Below are 22,365 nucleotides of genomic sequence, written 5' to 3' on the forward strand. Positions count from 1 at the left end.
GGAGATATACAGAGAGAGATATACAGGGAGATATACAGAGAGAGAGGTATACAGGGAGATATACAGAGAGAGAGGTATACAGGGAGATATACAGAGAGAGGGGTATACAGGGAGATATACAGAGAGAGGGGTATACAGGGAGATATACAGAGAGAGGGGTATACAGGGAGATATACAGAGAGAGGGGTATACAGGGAGATATACAGAGAGAGAGGTATACAGGGAGATATACAGAGAGAGGAGTATACAGGGAGATATACAGAGAGAGGGGCATACAGGGAGATATACAGAGAGAGGGGTATACAGGGAGATATACAGAGAGAGGGGTATACAGGGAGATATACAGAGAGAGAGGTATACAGGGAGATATACAGAGAGAGAGGGGTATACAGGGAGATATACAGAGAGAGGGGTATACAGGGAGATATACAGAGAGAGGTGGAGAGGTATATAGGGAGATATACAGAGAGAGGTATACAGGGAGATATACAGAGAGAGAGGGGTATACAGGGAGATCTACAGAGAGAGGTATACAGGGAGATGTACAGAGAGCATAGTTGCCAACAGTCCCGATTTTCCCGGGACAATCCCGATTTTGGGACCCTCGTCCAGGTTTAAAGGGGTTGTAAAGGTTCATGTTTTTTCACCTTAATGCATACTATGCATTAAGGTGAAAAAACATCTTACGATCACTGGCCACCAGCCCCCCGTTTTACTTACCTGAGCCCTGGAAAATCCAGCGTCGCGAACATGCTCTTTCTTTGCTCGGTCTTCTTGGCTCTTCATTGGATAGATTAATAGCAGCACAGCCATTGGCTCGTGCTGCTCTCAATCAACTCCAATGACGCAAGGGCCGGGGGTGGGGCCAAGTCCTGTAGTCGGTGGCTATGGAAGCTGAATACAGGACTCGGGAGCACACCCGCAAGGTAACCCCCCGGGAGAGCGCTTCCCAGAGGGGGTTATCAGAAGCAGGGAAAAGCCGAGACAGCCACCGAGGGACCCCAGAAGATGAGGATCAGGGCCACTCTGTGCAAAACGAGCTGCACAGTGGAGGTATGACATGTTTGTTTTTTAAAAAAAATAACAATATTAAAAACCTTTTATTGTCACTTTAAGCTTGTCCCGATTATATTCCCGGGATTTTACTTTTGTCCCGGGAAAATCGGGAATGTTTTTGGCTAAAAATGGCAACGGCTACACAAAAATGTCCTCCGCCGCCGACACAAGTGTTGTTTCCCCTTGTGTTCAGTGCAAAGGAGAGGGGCAGCCAATCGGCTTCTTTCTTCAGTGTATAAATATAAATTCTATTGTACACTGAAGCCTATTGGCTGCAGGGAATGGCAACCCCTCCCTGCTCTCCACTGAACACAAGCTAATGATCAACCTCCGCTGCCGACAACCCTCCGCCCCTGTATGTCCGATGAGCGGGGACACTGATGGAAGGACCGGGGCTCTGCTGTTTATGTTAATCCCCGAAACATGTGATCCAGCTCCAGCATCTTCCTTTTCCTTTCATCTCTCCCTCATTGCCTTATGATCGGTGACCGGCTTGATACCGTTTGGCGATTGCAGCTGGCTGGGGACACTGATGGTCCTGGCTCCCCCTTGCACCCCCTCCCCCCATGTCACCACCATACCTACACCCCCTCCCCCCATGTCACCACCATACCTGCAACCCCCTCCCCCGTGTCACCACCATACCTGTCCCCCCCCTCACCCCGCGTCACCACCATACCTGCACCCCCCTCCCCCCATGTCACCACCATACCTTTTCCCCCCTCCCCCGTGTCACCACCATACCTGCACTGCACCCCCTCCCCCATGTCACCACCATACCTGCACCCCCCTCCCCCGTGTCACCACCATACCTGTACCCCCCTGCCCCCATGTCACCACCATACCTGTTCCCCCCTCCCCGCATGTTACCACAATACCTGCAACCCCCCCATGTCACCACCATACCTGTTTCCCCCCTCCCCCCATGTCACCACCATAACTGTTCCCCCCTCCCCCCATGTCACCACCATATCTGCACTCCCTTCCCCCATGTCACCACCATGCCTGCACCCACTTCCGCCATCTCACCACAATACCTGCACCCCCTCCACCCATGTCAACACCATGCCTGCACCCCCCTCCCGCCATGTCACCACAATACCTGCACCCCCTCCCCCATCTTACCACCATACCCGTTTCCTCCCTCCCCCCATCTCACCACCATACCTGCAACCCCCTCCCCCCATGTCACCACCATACCTGCACACCCTCCCCCCATGTCACCACAATGCCTGCAACCCCCTCCCCCCATGTCACCACAATACTTGCACCCTCTCCTCCATGTCAACACCATGCCTGCACCCGCCTCCCGCCATGTCACTACCATACCTGTTTCCCCCCTCCCCCCATGTCACCACCATACCTGTTTCCCCCCTCCCCCCATGTCACCACCATACCTGTTTCCCCCTCCCCCATGTCACCACCATACCTGCACCCCCTCCCCCATGTCACCACCATGCCTGCACCCCCCCTCTCCCATGTCACCACAATCCCTGCACCCCCTCCCCCCATGTCAACACCATGCCTGCACCTTCCTCCCCCCATGTCACCACCATACCTGTTTCCTCCCTCCCCCATGTCACCACCATACCTGCAACCCCCTCCCCCCATGTCACCACCATACCTGCTCCCTCTCCCCCATGTCACCACAATGCCTGCACCCCCCTCCCCCATGTCACCACCATACCTGTTTCTCCCCTCCCCCATGTCACCACCATACCTGCAACCTCCTCCCCCATGTCACCACCATACCTGCACCCCCTCCCCCCATGTCAGCACCATGCCTGCACCCCCTCCCCCCATGTCACCACAATATCTGCACCTCCCTCCCTGCATGTCAACACCATGCCTGCACCCCACCTCCCCCCATGTCAACACGATGCCTGCATCCCCGTCCCCCATGTCACCACAATACCTGCACCCCCTCCCCCATGTCAATGCCATGCCTGCATCCCTCTCCCCCCATGTCACCACCATGCCTGCACCCCCCTCCCTCATGTCACCACAATACCTGGACCTGCCTCCCCCATGTCAACACCATGCCGGCACCCCCCTCCCCCATGTCACCACAATACCTGCACCCCCTCCCCCATGTCACCACCATGCCTGCACCCCCCTCCCCCATGTCACCACAATACCTGCATCCCCCTCCCCCCATGTCAACACCATGCCTGTACCCCCTCCCCCGAGTCACCACCATGCCTGCACCCGCCTCCCCCCCTGTCAACACCATGCCTGCATTCCTCTCCCCCCCAGTCACCATCATGCCTGCACCCCCTCCCGCCTAGTCATCATCATGCCTGCACTTTTAAAATTCAACATCTAACCAGTAAGACAGAGTTCTAAGTACTGTATTTCACTATATAAACTCACTTTACTGTTAAAATTACGTGTAACATGCAAAACTTTGGTGGGTGTAACAAGATGTCCACTTTCCCCTTCTCAGTGTATGCTTACTATGGAGGAGTGCGGGGTGTAGCAAGATGGCGGCAACAAAACATCACTTCCGTTACACATTCTGATGGGTCACCTAATCTGATGAAACACAGCTCCTATTCACTTCACTTTCCCGCCCTCCATTTCATGCTTCCTGGTCACATGTTTCCTGTGACATCACTAGGTGAATCTGCACGATAGGAACTAAACACTCCTGGGTGAGGGGTGAGGAAGTAAAAAGAAAACATTGTTGGAACTGGCAGCAGAGGAAGTAATAATATTCAATTATTTAGAAGGACACAAGGATCTCTACAAGGACGTCATGATGGAGAATCAGCCGCCCCTCACATCACCGGGTAAGAGGAGACTTTATTGTAAAGGAGAGAGCAGTATGGAGGGTCCACCTAGATCCCCCATCATCTGATAAACACATAGAAACAATGTATTCAGTCAGTGTGTGTGTTTCCTACAGATGGATCCAGTAATGAGAACCCACCAGAGAGATGTCCCCGTCCTCTGTATTCCCGGGATTCCACACAGGAAGATCACATCATTCCTCACCATCATCAGGTAGGAGGGATTGAGCAATTAGAACTCAAATACGTTGTCAAATTCTACGCTTCAAAATAACATCTCTTGTTTCCTTTTTATAAATCTGATTTATCATATTTGGGTTTTAGGGTGAACAACTGAAAGACATCAAAGTTGAGGTTAAAGTAGAAAAAGAAAAGAAGTCCAGGGATCAGCAGTCTATGGTAGAAGGTGATCCTCTTTATTCTCAGAATTCCACACAGGAAGATCACACCATCCCTCACCATCATCAGGTAGATGGGACTGAGCAATTACAACATAAAAGTATTCTAAGCTATGAGATGATATTTTTCTATTAAATCCCTTGCTCTATTTATATATTGTTCTTTCATCTTTGGGGTTTAGGGTGAGAGATGTCCCCCTCCTCTGTGTTCCTGGGATTCCATGCATGAGGATCACACCATCCCTCACCATCATCAGGTAGGTGGGGCTGGGCATCTAGACCTAAATATATATTCTAAGCCATGAGATGTCGTTCTTCTGTGTAGTCTCTTGTTTTACTTCAACATCTGAAGTGCAACCTTTGTTACCCACACCCCCTATCCCCGTTTCTAGCTACTTTGAGCGCCCTACAATTTTCACTCACATTTTTATTTTTTAATATACATTCCTTTCCTCTGTGGGTCTTAAGCCCAGACACATCGCGGGTCCTCTTCATCCTTGTGCTCTTCCAGCGGAGGGTACATACTGAATGACGTGTCATTTGTGTCCTTTATGTCTGCCTTGAGTTGACTTTAATAGATGTTTTCTATTATTTTTGGTGTAGGGTGAAGAACGGATTAATATAAAAGCTGAGGTTAAAGAAGAAGTAGAGACGTATGTGGGGGGTGATCAGCTGTCCACAGAGGAGGTTGGGATGATTATGAAAAGTGAACAGGAAGACATTTCTCTACAGTTTGACACAGGTAGGTAACAGACATTGTGGAAAAAAACAGGTCAAAGTCTCATTTTACAGTTGCAATAAAAGTATGTGAACCCTTTTGGAATGATATGGATTTCTGCACAAATTGGTCATAAAATGTGATCTGATCTTCATCTAAGTCACAACAATAGACAATCACAGTCTGCTTAAAGTGGGTGTAAACCCGAAATTTTTTTTTTTTTATGTCATACTGTAGAGTATAAGATTTCCTACCATTTGAGCCCAGTCTTGCCACACAGAGTTAATCCATCTCTGAGCAATCCTCTTTTATTGTTCAGTGAGAAAAATCTTGACAAACTGAGAAAAACTTTGTCAAATACTCCCCCTTGCTGTGAGTGACAGGTGATTTACATCTCGTGCACTAGCCTAAGACACAGGCATTATTTTTTAATTCCCTCCCCCCACTCCTTTCTTCAGCAGCTCTGCAAGGATTGGCTGTTCCACACCTCACCATGATTTGGCATGCTGAAGTCATGTGGTTACTTTCCTGTCTTTTCACTGGATGTTAGAGATCATAGCAGAAGTTCAGTGTTAGAAATAAACAGGAGAAAATGCATATTGACAAGGGGAGTGTAGAGATGGGCGGGGAGTCTACTGACATCACAACTCCACCCACCGAGCTCCAGACAACAGACCCACCCACAGAATCTGCAGTTTTTCGGGTCTAATAACAGACAGAGGGGAGACATTTGACAGGTAAAGATACATGCAGGAGACATGTATATCCTTATAGATAACCCCCCATGGCAGTAGTCTAGAAAGGATGACATTGGGTTTACATCCACTTTAAACTAATAACACACAAAGAATTAAATGTTACCATGTTTTTATTGAACACACCATGTAAACATTCACAGTGCAGGTGAAAAAAAGTATGCAAACCCCTACACCAGAAGTAGTCAACCTTAACCCTCCAGCTGTGATGAAACTACAAGTCCCATCATGCCTCTGCCTCTAGGAGTCATGCCTGTGATTGTCAGGGTCTTGCAATGTCTCATGGGACTTGTAGTTTCAAAACAGCTGGAGGGCCGAGGTTGCCTACCCCTGCCCTAGACTAATGAGATCTCCAAGAGCTAATTGGAGTGAGGTGTCAGCCAACTGGAGTCCAATAGATGAGATGAGATTGGAGGTGTTGGTTACAGCTGCCCTGCCCTATAAAAAACACACACCAGTTCTGGGTTTGCTTTTCACAAGAAGCATTGCCTGATGTGAATGATGCCTCGCACAAAAGAGCTCTCAGAAGACCTACGATTAAGAATTGTTGACTTGCATAAAGCTGGAAAGGGTTATAAAACTATCTCCAAAAGCCTTGCTGTTCATCAGTCCAAGGTAAGACAAATTGTCTATATATAGAGAAAGTTCAGCACTGCTGCTACTTTCCCTAGGAGTGGGCGTCCTGTAAAGATGACTGCAAGAGCACAGCGCAGACTGCTCAATGAGGTGAAGAAGAATCCTAGAGTGTCAGCTAAAGACTTACAAATGTCTCTGGCATATGCTAACATTCCTGTTAGCGAATCTACGATATGTAAAACGATAAACAAGAATGGATTTCATGGGAGGATACCACAGAGGAAGCCACTGCTGTCCAATAAAAACATTGCTGCACGTTTACAGTTTGCACAAGAGTACCTGGATATTCCACAGCAGTACTGGCAAAATATTCTGTGGACAAATTAAACCAAAGTTGAGTTGTTTGGAAGAAACACACAGCACTATGTGTGGAGAAAAAGAGGCACAGCACACCAACATCAAAACCTCATCCCAATTGTGAAGTATGGTGGTGGGGGCATCATGGTTTGGGGCTGCTTTGCTGCGTCAGGGCCTGGACAGATTGCTTTCATTAAAGGAAAAATGAATTCCCAAATTTATCAAGACATTTTGCTGGAGAACTTAAGGCCATCTGTCCACCAGCTGAAGCTTAACAGAAGATGGGTGTTGCAACAGGACAACGACCCAAAGCATAGAAGTAAATCAACAACAGAATGGCTTAAACAGAAGAAAATACGCCTTCTGGAGTGGCCCAGTCAGAGTTCTGACCTCAACACGATTGAGATGCTGTGGCATGACCTCAAGAAAGCGATTCACACCAGACATCCCAAGAATATTGCTGAACTGGAACAGTTCTGTAAAGAGGAATGGTCAAGAATTACTCCTGATCGTTGTGCACGTCTGATCTGCAACTACAGGAAACGTTTGGTTGAAGTTATTGCTGCCAAAGGAGGTTCAACCAGTTATTAAATCCAAGGGTTCACATACTTTTTCCACCTGCACTGTGAATGTTTACATGGTGTGTTCAATAAAAACATGGTAACATTTAATACTTTGCATGTTATTAGTTTAAGCAGACTGTGATTGTCTATTGTTGTGACTTAGATGAAGATCAGATCACATTTTATGACCAATTTGTGCAGAAATCCATATCATTCCAAAAGGGTTCACATACTTTTTATTGCAACTGTATTTCTAAGTAAAGATGAGCTCCGGCGTGTTTACACACTCCACGTGCAGAGCCCGCCAGGAAGTCGGCACGGCGCTGCGCTAATCACAGGCACTGAGACATTTCCCGATCTCTGCAGCCGCACATCAGGAAGATGTCTCACTGCCTGTGATTAGCGCAGCGCCGTGCCGACTTCCTGGCGGGCTCTGCACCTGGGCTGTGCTAACACGCCCGAGCCCATCCTTACTTCTAAGTATAAGGATTGTAGTGTAAAAAAAAATGTTAGATAATTATCAGATCTTCACATCATCCTATAGGCAGGTTCTAAAAGGTTAAATATGTGTTTGCCTACTAAAGGGTTAATGTGTGGTGTGGTAAGAGTTAACACTTGGTTCTGTGATGTTCCTTCCCCTGCATGTGTCACTTCCTGATTCTGAACCGGGTCGGACCTCGTAGTCTGTTCCTGTATGGGAGGTGATCAGTGAGGAAACTGTAAAGAGCTGAACTGAACTTTGTGGTAGAGTTTCCCCATAGTGGGACCCCTAGATGGGTTCCAAGCAGGGCCGGGACAAGGGGCGGGCAGGAGGTGTGGCTGTCCTGGGCGCAATGGTTTACTGTAGGGATGGGGGCACCTTCCTTCTGTTACAAGACTGATAGGAGTAGTGATAGCGACAGTGATTTAGACAAGGGAGTGACTGATCAGTGTAGGATCCCCTAAACTTGCGCAAGATGAATGAGGAGTGGGTGCAGTTTGGCATCTTTGCCCTGGGCACTGGAAGACCTTGTCCCAGCACTGGTTCCAATGACTGGACTTTTGATACCATTTACTGGGTTGCAACTAAGCTATAAAAAGTTATGAACAACGCCACACAGCTAATCCGGTACATTGTTATTAGAGAGAGAGAGTGTGTAAATGCAATTGTGATTCTGTATATCACTCAAATGTACTTCTATGGAACCTAGACAAAACGGTAAATATAACTTTATTCAATAAAGCAGTGATTACATAGTTACATAGTAGGCGAGGTTATAAAAAGACACAAGTCCACCTATGTGTGTGATTTTATGTCAGTATTACATTGTATATCCCTGTATGTTGTATGTATGGTTCTCAACCTCAGTCCTCAAGTACCCCCAACGGGCCATGTTTTCAGGGTTTTTTTTTACTTTGCACAGCTGCTTTAAATCAATATCAATGACATGGTATTGATGAGAGCTATTTTATCTAAGGGAAGTTCCCAAAACATGGCCCGTTGAGGACTGAGGTTGAGAACCATTGCATTAAAGAACCTATTGTTTAAGAGTAACCATCTGTGTTACTTTGGAAGAGAAGGGACTTTACAGTTTATTGGGGAGAACTGGGGAACAGAATGTAAAATTCAGTTAAGTCTTGATGTCATGGAGTGAAGAGTGATAAGAAGGAGCCTCCAGTTCCGGGCAGAGAGAATGGTGGTGACAGGTGACAGAGGTTCTGTAGATAAGCGAAGCTTGGCACCTGGCTGGGCTCCTATGTTTGGGCCCACTGTAGACCAGAACCTTCCTAAGGGCTATGCTTAAAACCACGGTGTGCAAGGCCTTGCAAAGTAAGTTTGGTGGTTCCCATCTTTTCCATGTGGTCCGTACCAAGCTGGCCATCTCCATCCTTTGGACACTTTCAGTACCTGTAAGCAGTGGCGTCTCCAGCTTTCATATTTAGGGGGGCACATGGGGGGACAGGGACAAAAGTAGGGGGGCAAACTATAAAATACCATTTATATATATATTTCAAGAATAGAATGCACTCTGGAGGTCTTGTTAGAAAGAGAGATGTTAGCTGAACATTGCAGCTGCAGGCGGCCACTTAGATTCAAAGCGTATAATTGTTCTTTCAATGTTGGGCTAACATACATGCTCATCAATGCTCCCTACCAGTTCAGCTTATCAGTGCTGTCTATCAGTGCCTATCAGTGCCCATCAATGCAGCCTATCAGTGCAGCATATCAGTGCTCATCAGTGCCACCTATCAGTGCTCATCAACGCTGCCTATCAGTGCCATCCAGTGCAGCCTATGAGTGCTGCCTATCGGTTCTCATCAATGCCACATATCAGCGCCACCAATCATTGCTCATTAATGCCACCTATCAGTGCCTCCTCATCAATGCAGCCTATCAGTGCCTAATGCACATCAGTGCCGCCTGTAAGTGCTCATCATTGCAGCATATCAGTGCCCATCAGTGCTACCTATCAGTGGCCATCAGTGCTGCCTATCAGTGCTCAATGCCCATCAGTGCCGCCTATCAGTGCAGCACATCAGTGCCCATCAATGCTGCCTATCAATGCCACCTATCGATGCCCATTAGTGCCTCCTATCAGTGCAGCCTATAAGTGCTCATGGGATGGGAGAGGAGACACATCCGATCTGCTCCTTCTCTCTCCCCTGCTCCCCCCTCCCCCCACCGCCACTCTCATCCAGTGTGTGTACCGCAGGAGGTCAAGTGTAAAGCTATTGAGCTCACACTTCCCGCGATACACACACACAGGACGAGAGTGGCAGCGGCTCAGGAAGGGGGGCATGGGAGAGAGAAGGAGCAGATCAGATGTGTCTCCTCTCCCATCCCGTATGAGAGAGGAGGAAGGGGAGAAGGAGCTGATTGCCTGTGTCTCCTCACCCATCGCGTGCGAGAGAGGAGGGAGGGGGGAGAGAACTACTAATGCCGGCTTTGACGTCACTGGTTGTTAAACGCCAGGCGGCTCTAGCAACCAGTGGCCAGGAATGGAGTCAGGTGGAGGAGGAGCCGGAGCATTCCAGACTGGTCCCAGTGTCTGTTTATTTTAATTGGGGGGGCACATGGGGGGTACAGTACAATATTGAGGGGGCCATGGTCCTCTCTGGCCCCCCCTAGTGACACCACTGCCTGCAAGCGTGTATGACCTCATTGGTGGTGCACTGGAGTTGGCACATCTGGAGTATTGATCTGCATATGTCATTTTTCACTGAACACATGCTTCTTGTACTGTACGCTTCACATGATTGCGTATTTTTTATCAGATTCATTACCTTATATTCCGTTATAAGTGAAGTGCAGTCTCCCTACCACCTTTTCTATGTATTCAATTTCTTGGAGTGCAGAGCGTTACAATATTTATTATCTATGAATAGTTTATACAGAGTTGTCACAGATACTGGTACACCAGTGTATTTAGGTGTGTATATACAGAGTACTGCTTCCTTTAACCCTTTTTTTGCCACTAATATATGATATACGTCAGCAGCAGCAGCAGATGGTTTTAAGTGCTGATAAGCCGACTATTGGCTGTCAGGAGGAAGTGATCAGGTGGCTGTATAACTTCCACACCACCTCTCTCCCCACGTGCACCCCTGCCATGTTTCACCCCACTTGTGGGTCCAGGACCTCCATGGTGGGTGTCGCCACATAGAGGGGAGTGATTGAATGTTAATTCACTGATCTCTCTTCCCTAATAAGAACCAGGAAGCTACATTGCATCTGGAAAGTATTCACAGCCCTTCACTTTTTCCACATTTTGTTATGTCGCAGCCTTATTCCAAAATTTATTAAATTCATTATTTTCCTCAAAATGACAACGTGAAAGAAGTTTGTTTGAAATCATGATTTGAAAAGGCACACACCTGTCTATATAAGGTCCCACAGTTAACAGAGCATGTCAGAGCACAAACCAAGCCATGAAGTCCAAGAAATTGTCTGTAGACCTAAGACAGGATTGTATCGAGGCACAGATGTGGGGAAAAGTACAGAAAAATTTCTGCAGCATTGAAGGTCCCAATGAGCACAGTGGCCTCCATCATCCGTAAATGGAAAAAATTTGGAACCACCAGGACTCTTCCTAGAGCGGGCCACCAAACTGAGCGATTGGGGAGAAGGGCCTTAGTCAGGGAGGTGACCAAGAACCCGATGGTCACTCTGACAGAGCTCCAGCATTTCTCTGTGGAGAGAGGAGAACCTTCCAGAAGAACAACCATCTCTGCAGCACTCCACCAATCAGGCTTGTATGGTAGAGTGGCCAGACGGAAACCACTCCTCAGTAAATGGCACATGACAGCCCGCGTGGTGTTTGCCAAAAGGCACCTGAAGGACTCTGACCATGAGAAAATAAATGGTCTGATGAAACAAAGATTGAACTCTTTAGCCTAAATGGCAAGCGTCATGTTTGGAGGAAATCAGGCACCGCTCATCACCTGGCCAATACCATCCCTACAGTGAAGCATGGTGGTGGCTGGGAGACTAGTGGTGGCTGGAAGAAAACCAGCTCCAGAGCGCTCAAGATCTCAGATTGGAATGAAGGTTCATTTTCCAACAGGACAATGACCCTAAGCACACAGCCAAGATTACAAAGGAGTGGCTACAAGACAATTCTGTAAATGTCCTTGAGTGGCCCAGTCAGAGCTCAGACTTGAACCCGATTGAACATCTCTGGAGATATCTGAAAATGGCTGTGCACTGACACTCCCCATCCAACCTGATGAAGCTTGAGAGGTTCTGCAAAGAAGAATGGGAGAAACTGCCCAAAAAATAGGATTTTAATAACAGCTTAATTGTAAAATCCTTTTCTTGGAGTATATCATGGGACACAGAGCAGCCATAGTAATTACCGTATTTATCGGCATATAACACGCACTTTTTTCCCCTTAAAATCAGGGGAAAATCGCGGGTGCGTGTTATACGCCGATCCCCTGCGATCCTGACCTGTCAGAATTAAAAAATCGCTGACCGCGATTTGAAAATGGCGCCGCCGGCGCCGAAATACACAGTGCCGGTCCTCGGCTCTTCTCGGCGGCTTTCGGTTTCACTCGAGCGCCGCCCGAACCTAGCCGAGTATACTCGGCTAGTTTCGGATAGCTCCGCTCACCGTCCGAGTGGAACCGAAAGTAAACGAGAGCCGCCGAGAAGAGCCGAGGACCGGCTCTGTGTATTTCGGCGCCGGCGGCGCCATTTTCAAATCGCGGTCGGCGATTTTGAAGCTCACAGGCTTCAGCAAGGCTGGACTGGGGCAAGGCTGGACTGGACACTGGGGAAGGCTGCACTGACATGGCTGCACTGACATGGCTGCACTGACATGGCTGCACTAGCAAGGCTGCACTGACATGGCTGCACTGACATGGCTGCACTGACATGGCTGCACTAGCAAGGCTGCACTGACATGGCTGCACTGGCAAGGCTGCACTGGCAAGGCTGCACTGGCATGGCTGCACTGGCAAGGCTGCATTGACATGGCTGCACTGACATGGCTGCACTGACATGGCTGCACTGACAAGGCTGCACTGACATGGCTGCACTGACAAGGCTGCACTGACAAGGCTCCACTGGGCAAGGCTGGACTGGGGCAAGGCTGCACTGAGAAGGCTGCAATGATGGGCATTTAAATGTAAGTTTTTTTCCCTTCAACTTCCCTCCTAAAAGTTTTTTTTCCTTAAAATTCCCTCCTAAATTGAGGTGCGTGTTATACGCCGGTGCGTGTTATACGCCAATAAATACGGTACTATGTGGGTTAAATGCCACCTATAGGTGAATAGACACTGGTGCACTCAAAAGACAGGAAGTCCCCCTCTATATAACCCCTCCTATACTGGGAATACCTCAGTTTTTGTAGCAATATATATATATATATATATATATATATATATATATATCTCCCTAGGGGGGGGGACCTCTGTGTCCGTGATGTACTCCAAGAAAAGGATTTTACAGGTAAGCTGTTATAAAAATCCTATTTTTTTCATCGTACATCACGGAACACAGAGCAGCCATAGTAATTACTATGTTGGATGTCCCAAAGCAATGCCTTCTGAGGGGAGGGAGACACAAATCAAAGCAGGCCGCCATCAGACGTGAGGACCTATACTGCTGCCTGCAGCACACTGTGCCCAAAGGTGGCATCCTCTTGCCATCTTACATCCACCTGATAGAATTTTGTGAATGTATGTACTAATGACCAAGTAGTGGCCTTGCAAATCTGAATCATAGAGGCTTGGTGAAACACTGCCCATGAAGCACTGGCTGCCCTGGTAGAGTGCACTTTAACGGAACCCTTCTATTCAAACCATAAGCCTAAATAATAACCTGACAAATCCATTTTGAAATAGTTGATTTTGACGCTACCTGCCCTTTCCTGGGGCCTTCTGGCAGCACAAACAAAACATCAGTTTTCCATATCTGAGCTGTTGCTTTCAGATAGGCCTTGACTGCTCTCACTACAATACTTTAGGCAGAAATGTTGGGTGAGGACGCAACACCACCTTGTCCTTATGAATAATTAAGTATAGCTGTTTACAAGAAAAAGCAGCCAATTCTGATACCCTTTTTGCGGAGGTTACCGCAACTAAGAACACCAATTTCCTTGTCAAAAAGAAGCAAAGGAATATTGCGCATCGGCTCAAAAGGCTGTCTTTGTAAAACCGACAATACTATATTCAAATCCCATGGGCACAAGGGTGTCCTAACTAGCAGAGTTATACGTGTTACCCCTTGGTTAAAGGCCCGGATCAATGAATGCAGAGCAAGCGGCCTTTGAAATAACACTGACAAGGCCGAGATCTGACCCTTGATTGTACTCTAAGCTAGCTTTATTGCCATCTTTTGGTTTCACACCAGACTTGATTTGATTGTAGCACTGCTTGGACCTTGAAGAAGGGGACATACCCCGAAAGCTTGTCCTGAAAAATTGTATGTTAGCGCAAATAAAAAAGTATCACAGACAGTACTCAATTTTCTCTGGCTTCACACCAGGAAACATAGGCCCTCCAGACTCTATAATAAATGGTCATAGCAGCCGGCTTCCTTGTATTAATCAGGGTAGTTACCACTGAACCTGAAAGCCCTCGACTCTTTAGAATGTGGGCTTCAACAGCCAAACTGTTAAATTTAGTGATTGTAAGGCAGGAAGGAATACCAGCCCTTGCAACAACAGGTCTGGATGAGATGGAACAGTCCACAGATCCCCTACTGCCATCCTTATGATATCTGCATACCAGGATCTTCTGGGCCACGCTGGGGCTACTAGAATTACCAGCTTCCCTTCCTCCTTGATCCTGCAAAGAAGCCGCGGTAGCAGCTGAACTGGAGGGAAAGCATAAATCAGTGAAAACTAATCCCAAGGGGTCACTAACGCATCTGTCCTGTATGCGAGTGGATCCCTTGTTCTTGACAAAAAGCTGTCCCACTTCTTGTTGATCCTGGATGCCATTAGATCTATGTGCAGGGTACCCCATCTTTGGCATATGGCCAGAAAAATATTGGGATGTAGAGACAATTCTCCCGGGAGTAGTTGTTGATGGCTCAAGAAATCTGCCTGCCAATTCTCTACCCCCAGAATGAAGACTGCAGATAGGCAAGGTACATGCTCCTCTGCCCAAGCCAGAACATGGTTCACCTCCCTCTGGGCTGCGTGACTTCTGGTGCTTATTATAGGCCACTGCTGTGGCATTATTGGATTGTATTCTGACGGGACAATCCCACAACCTGAACAACCAGGCCATTAGAGCCAGACGTACCACCTGAATCTCTAGGATGTTGATGGGCAAGGTCTTCTTGGACTCTGACCACTTCCCTTGGACATTGGTCTCCTCCAGGACTGCTCCCAGCCCAATAGGCTGGCATCCATTGTTACTATCTTCCAGGTAACCGTTATGAAGGATTTTCCCTTCTGCAAGTTTTTGGTTATCAACCACCAACTGAGACTCTGGCGCACATTTGGGGCCAGATTCATTGGATAATCTAAGGCTTGGGTCTTCTTGTTCCAAACAGACAGAATACTGTTTTGCAACAGTCTGGAATGAAACTGGGCATAAGGAACTGCTTCGAATGAAGCCATCATCTTCCCGGGCAACCTCATGCAAAGGCAAATGGAAGGACCCTTCCTTGTCCTGACCACCGGGACCAGCTCTCTTATAGCGTTGACTTTTGTCTGGGGCAAAAATACTCTTTTTTGGGCTGTGTCTATAACCAGACCTAAATACTCCAGCCTCCTTACTGGTCGCAAGGATGATTTCTCTAGGTTGAGAATCCAACCCAGGTGTTCCAGTTACTTGACCGTGCTGGACACACTCTGGTCTAACAATGCCACCAACTGATCTACCAGCAGCAGGTCATCTAGGTATGCCATTACTGCTTTACCCAGGCCCCTTACTCTCGCTAGTACTGGGGCCAGAACTTTTGTAAACACCCGGGGCGCGGTGGCTAACCCAAAGGGCAAGGCCACGAACTAAAAGTGGTGCTGTTCTACCGCAAAATGCAGAAACTTCTGGTGAGCGGGAAAAATTGTCACATGCAGATATGCATCTTTGATGTCTATTGATACTAGAAATTCTCCTCCCTGTAGGGTGGATACAACTGACCGGAATGACTCCATGTGAAAAGAGCGGATGTTTAGAAAGCAATTCAGATCTTTGAGATCTAGAATGGGTCTGACATCTCCATTTGATTTTGGCACCGTGAAGAGATTTGAATAAAACCCCATGTCCTGCTCTTCTGAGGGGGTCTTTATTATTACACCCTGATTTAATCAATCGGTCTAGTGCCAGAAATAAAAACCTTCTCTTCACTGGGTGAATGTTTGATCTTAGAAAACGAAATGGTGGAAACTTTTGAAGTTCTAGCTTGTAGCCTAGGGCTACCACAGAGATGACCCATTTGTCTTGGATCTCTTCTTGCCAAACCTCTGACAACTACTGAAGTCTTCCCCCCACTCGATCGAGCGGGGGCACCCCTTCACTCACCAGGGGATCCTGACCGCTGCAGAAGGCAGATGGTCCCCCAAACCCCTACTGGTGGCCGAGACAGAGCGGAGTAAGGATCAATGCTGTTCCACAATAAGCATTTGCTGACACTGAGCACAATACCGGGAAAGCATGAAGATGTTAGACACCAGGTATGTTACACTTTAAACCCTCTAGTGGTAAAACACAGGCAAGACATTGTCTACTCAAAAAAGAAGTCCATAAGTGAACCATTATGCGTTCCTTAGGATCTTCTTAACTTACCATTCCCACCGCAGGATACTGCTGGAAATCACAAACAGACCCAATCTTCACCCATCACGGTGGGCCATGTCATGACAGACCTTCAGGGACCGGGTCCCCTTTGTACAAAGGGTCCACGTCCTTGGACCTGTACAGCACCCTGCCAGAGCAACCTTTGGTTTAGTTATGGGACCAAGGTGCTGGATCCCATGGTCCAGCCCTCAAAAGAGAAGCATTACAGGCAGGAAACCTCGCTCTTCTTCCTTGAGGCCTGGGTACCATCCATTTTGGCCTTTTTTGGCACTTTAAATGGATCCAATTGCATAGCCCCTTGATCCTGCCAAGGATCTATGACGGAGCTCTTCTTAGCACTTCATTGACCATGACCAACACCTTAGACACCGGCAAAAAAACGTAGGTACTCCTCGTATGGGAGGGGTTATATAGAGGGGGACTTCCTGTCTTTTGAGTGCACCAGTGTCCATTCACCTATAGGTGGCGTATAACCCACATAGTAATTACTATGGCTTCTCTGTGTCCCGTGATGTACGATAAATAAAAGGGTGTGCCAAGCTTGTAGAATCATACTCAAAAAGTCTTGAGGCTGTAATTGGAGCCAAAGGGGCTTCACCAAAGTATTGACCAAAGGCTGTGATACTTATGTACATGGGATTATTTTCGTTCTTTATTTTTAACAAATCTGCAAAGATTTCAAACAATTTCTTTCATGTTGTCTTTATGGGGGATTGTTTTTAGAATTTTGAGGAAAATAATGAATTGAATCCATTTTGAAATAAGGCTGTAACATAACAACAAAATGTGGAAAAAGTGAAGCGCTGGGAATACTTTCCAGATACACTGTATCTGGATGACATCACTTCCGAGTCCGGCAGTCACTTTCCCAGGTTGCTGTGGTTGGGGAAAAGCGAATGGAGTGCAATATGTACTTCATTACCTTCAATGGAAGGCAGATGAGACATCACTGGTCAAACAGACTCCTAAAGTCACATTAAAGGGTTAGTTTTCCTAATATAGAAAAACTGTAAAGGTGACCTAACACCAGACCCCCTTCACCCCCCACTCCTGGTCCTCACTGTACTTACCATCAGCCATCCTCTACTATCAGGACTCTCTCACCACTCCAGTGGTCAGGGGATATGAAATACCCCACTGCTCTGTCTTCTCCATGCTGAGCTGCCAGGAAGGACCAGATGGATTCTGATTGGTCAGTGCCATCACATGTAAAGCGGGGTCCAGGAGGGTGGGGAGGGGATCTGGTGTTAGTTCAGCTTTACAGTTCTTCTGTAGAGGTGATCTAACCCTTTAATAAACCGTTGGACTAACAGCTTAGGTTGTCTCCACACTGATGGAGGAGGGATAAAGCCACCCTAGGACACCAGCATTGTAAATCTTGGAGGAAGGTTTTTTTTTCCATATTTTGATGTTACAGTTGTACCCAGTTCCATGCCAGAGCTCTGTGAAAGTGTTGACTGTTAGACCAAAGTGACTTTTTTTTCTTGCTGACTCAGCTTGGAGTCCATATATGATCTGCAAACCATTCATAATATAAAATCCAGCCAATCCGATGTAGTAACAATCCACTAACGCATTTTGGATAATGAAGCCTCAGTCATAGCTATTTATTATTATAGAATTAGCAGATCATATATGGACTCGCTGTGAAGACTTTTCTGATTGATTTTGGAGGGAGAACAGGAGCCCAGCTGTGAGATTGGCATTTCCACTTATTCCACCGACGGGGAGGAGGAGCTAAAAGTTATTTGTCATCTACTAAGATTTATTATATTTTTTTTTACTTCTTTCCAACAGATGGATGTGATGTCAGGAATTCCTCGGAGAGACATCTTCTATTATCTGATTGTAAGTCAGAAGATAATGTCATCACACAGGATCCTCCAGGAGGAAATCCAAATACACAAAATATACATCACAGACCTTCCTGTCCGGAGACATCAATGGATCCCTCTGATCAGGGGGAATCTTCTCATCAATCACATACTATAATTGTAAATATCCATGTAAGATCTCACACTGCAGATAGATCAACAGATCCTTCTAATCCCGAGGAATCTTCCTCACCCCATGAAGGAGATCACCGAGGTGACAATCTACTCTCATGTTCAGACTGCAGGAAATTTTTCTCTTATAGATCAAGCCTTGTGAAACACCAAAGGATTCACACAAGTGAACGTACTTTCCCTTGTTCAGAGTGCGGCAAATGTTTTAAGCATAAACATGACCTAGTTAGACACCAGAGAATTCACACGAGTGACTATCCCTATTCATGTTCGAAGTGTGGGAAATCTTTCACTCAGAAAGGAGACCTTGTTAAACATCAGATAATTCACACTGGTGAGCGTCCTTATTCATGTTCAGAGTGTGGGAAATCTTTCACTTGGAAAGGAAAACTTATTCAGCACCAGAGAATTCACACGAGTGAGCGTCCTTTCCCTTGTTCAGAGTGCGGGGAATCTTTCACTGAAAAAGCAGCCCTTGTTACACATCTTAGAATTCACACAGGTGAGCATCCTTATTCATGTTCAGAGTGCGGGAAATCTTTCACTGGCAAAGGATTCCTTGTTCAACATCTTAGAATTCACACGAGTGAGCTTCCTTATTCATGTTCAGAGTGCGGGAAATCATTCACCCAAAAAGGAGCCCTTCTTAAACATCAGACAATTCACACGGGTGAGCGTCCTTATTCATGTTCAGAGTGCAGGAAAACTTTCAATCATAAAGGACAGCTTGTAACACATCAGAGAATTCACACAGGTGAGCGTCCTCATTCATGTTCAGAGTGCGGGAAATCATTCACTGGCAAAGCAGACCTTGTTAAACATCTTAGAATTCACATAGGCGAGCGTCCTTATTCATGTTCAGAGTGCGGGAAATCTTTTCCTGAAAAAGGAGACCTTGTTAAACATCAAAGAATTCACACAGGTGAGCGTCCTTTTTCATGTACAGAGTGCGGGAAATCTTTCCCTGAAAAAGGAGTCCTTGTTAAACATCAAAGAATTCACACAGGTGAGCATCCTTACTCATGTTTAGAGTGCGGGAAATCTTTCACTCAAAAAGGAAATCTTGTTACACATCAGAGAATTCACACAGGTGAGCGTCCTTATTCATGTTCAGAGTGTGGGAAATCTTTCACTCAGAAAGGAGACCTTGTTAAACATCTTAGAATTCACACAGGCACGCGTCCCTATTCATGTTCAGAGTGCGGGAAATCTTTCTTTGAAAAAGGACTCCTTGATAAACATCAAAGAATTCACACAGGCGAGCGTCCTTATTCATGTTCAGAGTGTGGGAAATCTTTCACTGGCAAAGCAGCCCTTGTTAAACATCTTAAAATTCACATAGGCGAGCGTCCTTATTCATGTTCAGAGTGCGGGAAATCTTTCTCTGAAAAAGAACTCCTTGTTAAACATCAAAGAATTCACACAGGTGAGCGTCCTTATTCATGTTCAGAGTGTGGGAAATCTTTCCCTGAAAAAGGAGTCCTTGTTAAACATCAAAGAATTCACACAGGTGAGCGTCCTTATTCATGTTTAGAGTGTGGGAAATCTTTTACTCAAAAAGGAAATCTTCTTACGCATCAGAGAATTCACACAGGTGAGCGTCCTTATTCATGTTTAGAGTGCGGGAAATCTTTCACTCAGAAAGGAGACATTGTTAAACATCAGAGAATTCACACAGGTGAGCAGCCATAATCATGTTCAGTGTAGGAGATCTTTGATTAGGAAAAATAATCTTGTTGAACATCAGAAAATTCACATAGGTGAGCGCCCTTATTGGTATTCAGAGTGCGGGAGATCTTTCACTAGGAAAGAAAACCTTTTTCAACCCCAGAGAATTCATATGAGTGAGCTTCCTTATGTAGTGCAGGGATTTTTGCCTCTTAATTTACCATAGGAATAGTGTGATATTCTTTGAACAGAGTTTGGCTCCCTCTAGTGTCTTTTCTCTTTGTATTAGTGCTGCTAAGATTTTTGTTTGGCTTTAGCAATAGCAACGCTCCAATGCATTGTGGGGGATGTAGTGAATGAGGAAGTGACTTATATGTGTAACTCAGTCTGGGAACTACCTACCCACGATGCCCAGTGCACTTACTCACAAGCCCAAGCCACAGAACAGCCTGCTGGGTAAGGATATAAAAGACACAGGCGTGGCATGTTTCTGGTCTCTTGGGACGCCATTCAAAGCCTGCCTGCAAGGAGGTCTGGGTGGGTGACCGACAGACTGCGGCCCACAAGGCGCGGAGCGGAATCGTTTGGCCTCCAAGGAGCTTCAGAGCGCAGTCAGCTGGACCAGCGTTCGGATGAACCGGAGAGCCCAGGATTTCTGAAGTTTTTTCCTGCATCACAGTCATCAGAAGGAGCGGTGCGGTATGACGGCGCTAGCTTGGGCCGGACTGAGGAGAATTCAACAAGCATCTGGGACCCGGTGTGGTGAGCGGGCACTTGCCCAGATAAATAGAGTGTACTGTTGCTGTGTTGCAAAGTTACAGAAGGCTGGTGGGAGTTGTAGTCCTACAGAAGTTTTCCCATTCAGCCATAGCTCATATACAGTGGAACTATTGCTTTCCATGTTCTATAAGCTAATGTTACAACACACCCACCGCTAAAGAGGAGTTATACTAATTGCCTATTGTCACCGGTATACAACTATCAAAGTACTATTCACTTTACAGTCTACAGTTACTTGTTTCCCTATCTGGTAATACTGCAGTCTAATAAGCTAGCTGAAGAAAGAAGACAAGAGACTTTCACTTGTGGTTATACAGCATTATAACTCACTTTAGCAATTTGGAACTGCATTACCACCTAGGGGGAGCCCTTGAGTAGGCGACATATACATCTGTATTGTATTACACTGTTGTATTGCATTTGATATTGCATTACTAATTTAATGCGTGTATGCTCTGAGGCAGGAGTGAAAAAGTGCTCAGTGTCAGGGTTTTATCATATTGAGCATAAGAGTCCCACTTCCTTCCTGTCTGCATATGCAACCCAAGTGACCATTGAGTTTTGAGTTTCCTCATAAACTTTTATTGTTACTATTGTCATTTCCTTATATCAGAATTACCGCTGTAATTAATGTGTTTAACCAAGTTCTCACAGTAAACTGTGTGGTTAATTTATAATTTGTGTGAGACTCTGTCTGTTGCTGCAGCTGCTGGAGTGGCGGAGATCAGGGAGACGGTAAATATACAGTATATTGTGTTATAACTGTGTTGCTCTTTACCATTGGGTCTTGCATTAACATTACCATACAGCTGTGCCAAGGGGGTCGAGTCACTTTCTGGGGTTGTGAGGCAGAGTGCAGGCCCAATCAATTATCATCAGCTCCTTAGGGGGTCAGTGCTACACTTATTGATGTTGTAGATCAGGGATCTCCAAACATTGGCCCTCCAGCTGTTGCAGAACTACACGTCCTATGAGGCATTGCAATACTCTGACATTCACAGACATGACTAGGCATGGTGGGAATTGTAGTTCCTGAACATCTGGAGAGTCATAGTATGAAGAGCTCTGTTGTAGACGAGTCAGCCGGTGCAGGTTTACTTACAGGTACCTGTTTATTAAGCAGCTGGTCAGAGGGGCTGGTGGATGTCTGTTCAATATTAAGTTGACCCACCCTATGCAGTTATAACAGCTTTAACTCTTCTGAGAAGGATGTCCACAAGGTTTAGGAGTGTGTCTATGGGAATGTTTGACCATTCTTCCAGAAGAGCATTTGTGAGGTCAGGCACTGATGTGGACGAGAAGACCTGGCTCACAATCTCCGCTCTAATTCATCCCAAAGGTGTTCTATTGGGTTGAGGTCAGGACTCTGCACAGGACAGTCACGTTTCTCCACCCCAAACTCGCTCATCCATGTCTTTATGGACCTTGCTTTGTGCATTGGTGCGCAGTCATGTTGAAACAG

General features: G+C 46.5%; 1 protein-coding gene across 1 annotated transcript in view; it reads left to right on the forward strand.

The window, feature by feature from the left end:
- Positions 1-3,628: 3,628 nt before the first annotated feature.
- The window catches only part of LOC141105039 (uncharacterized), a 90,200-nt gene continuing 71,463 nt past the window's right edge, over positions 3,629-22,365 (forward strand). The window contains 6 exon segments of the mRNA XM_073594834.1: positions 3,629-3,848; positions 3,965-4,062; positions 4,173-4,316; positions 4,429-4,503; positions 4,850-4,988; positions 18,247-20,133. Of these exon segments, the coding sequence (XP_073450935.1) occupies positions 3,815-3,848; positions 3,965-4,062; positions 4,173-4,316; positions 4,429-4,503; positions 4,850-4,988; positions 18,247-20,133 (2,377 nt within the window). The 5' untranslated portion in view covers positions 3,629-3,814.

The sequence above is a fragment of the Aquarana catesbeiana genome, linkage group LG08 (genome assembly GCF_042186555.1).
Source record: "Aquarana catesbeiana isolate 2022-GZ linkage group LG08, ASM4218655v1, whole genome shotgun sequence".
Taxonomy (NCBI): domain Eukaryota; kingdom Metazoa; phylum Chordata; class Amphibia; order Anura; family Ranidae; genus Aquarana; species Aquarana catesbeiana.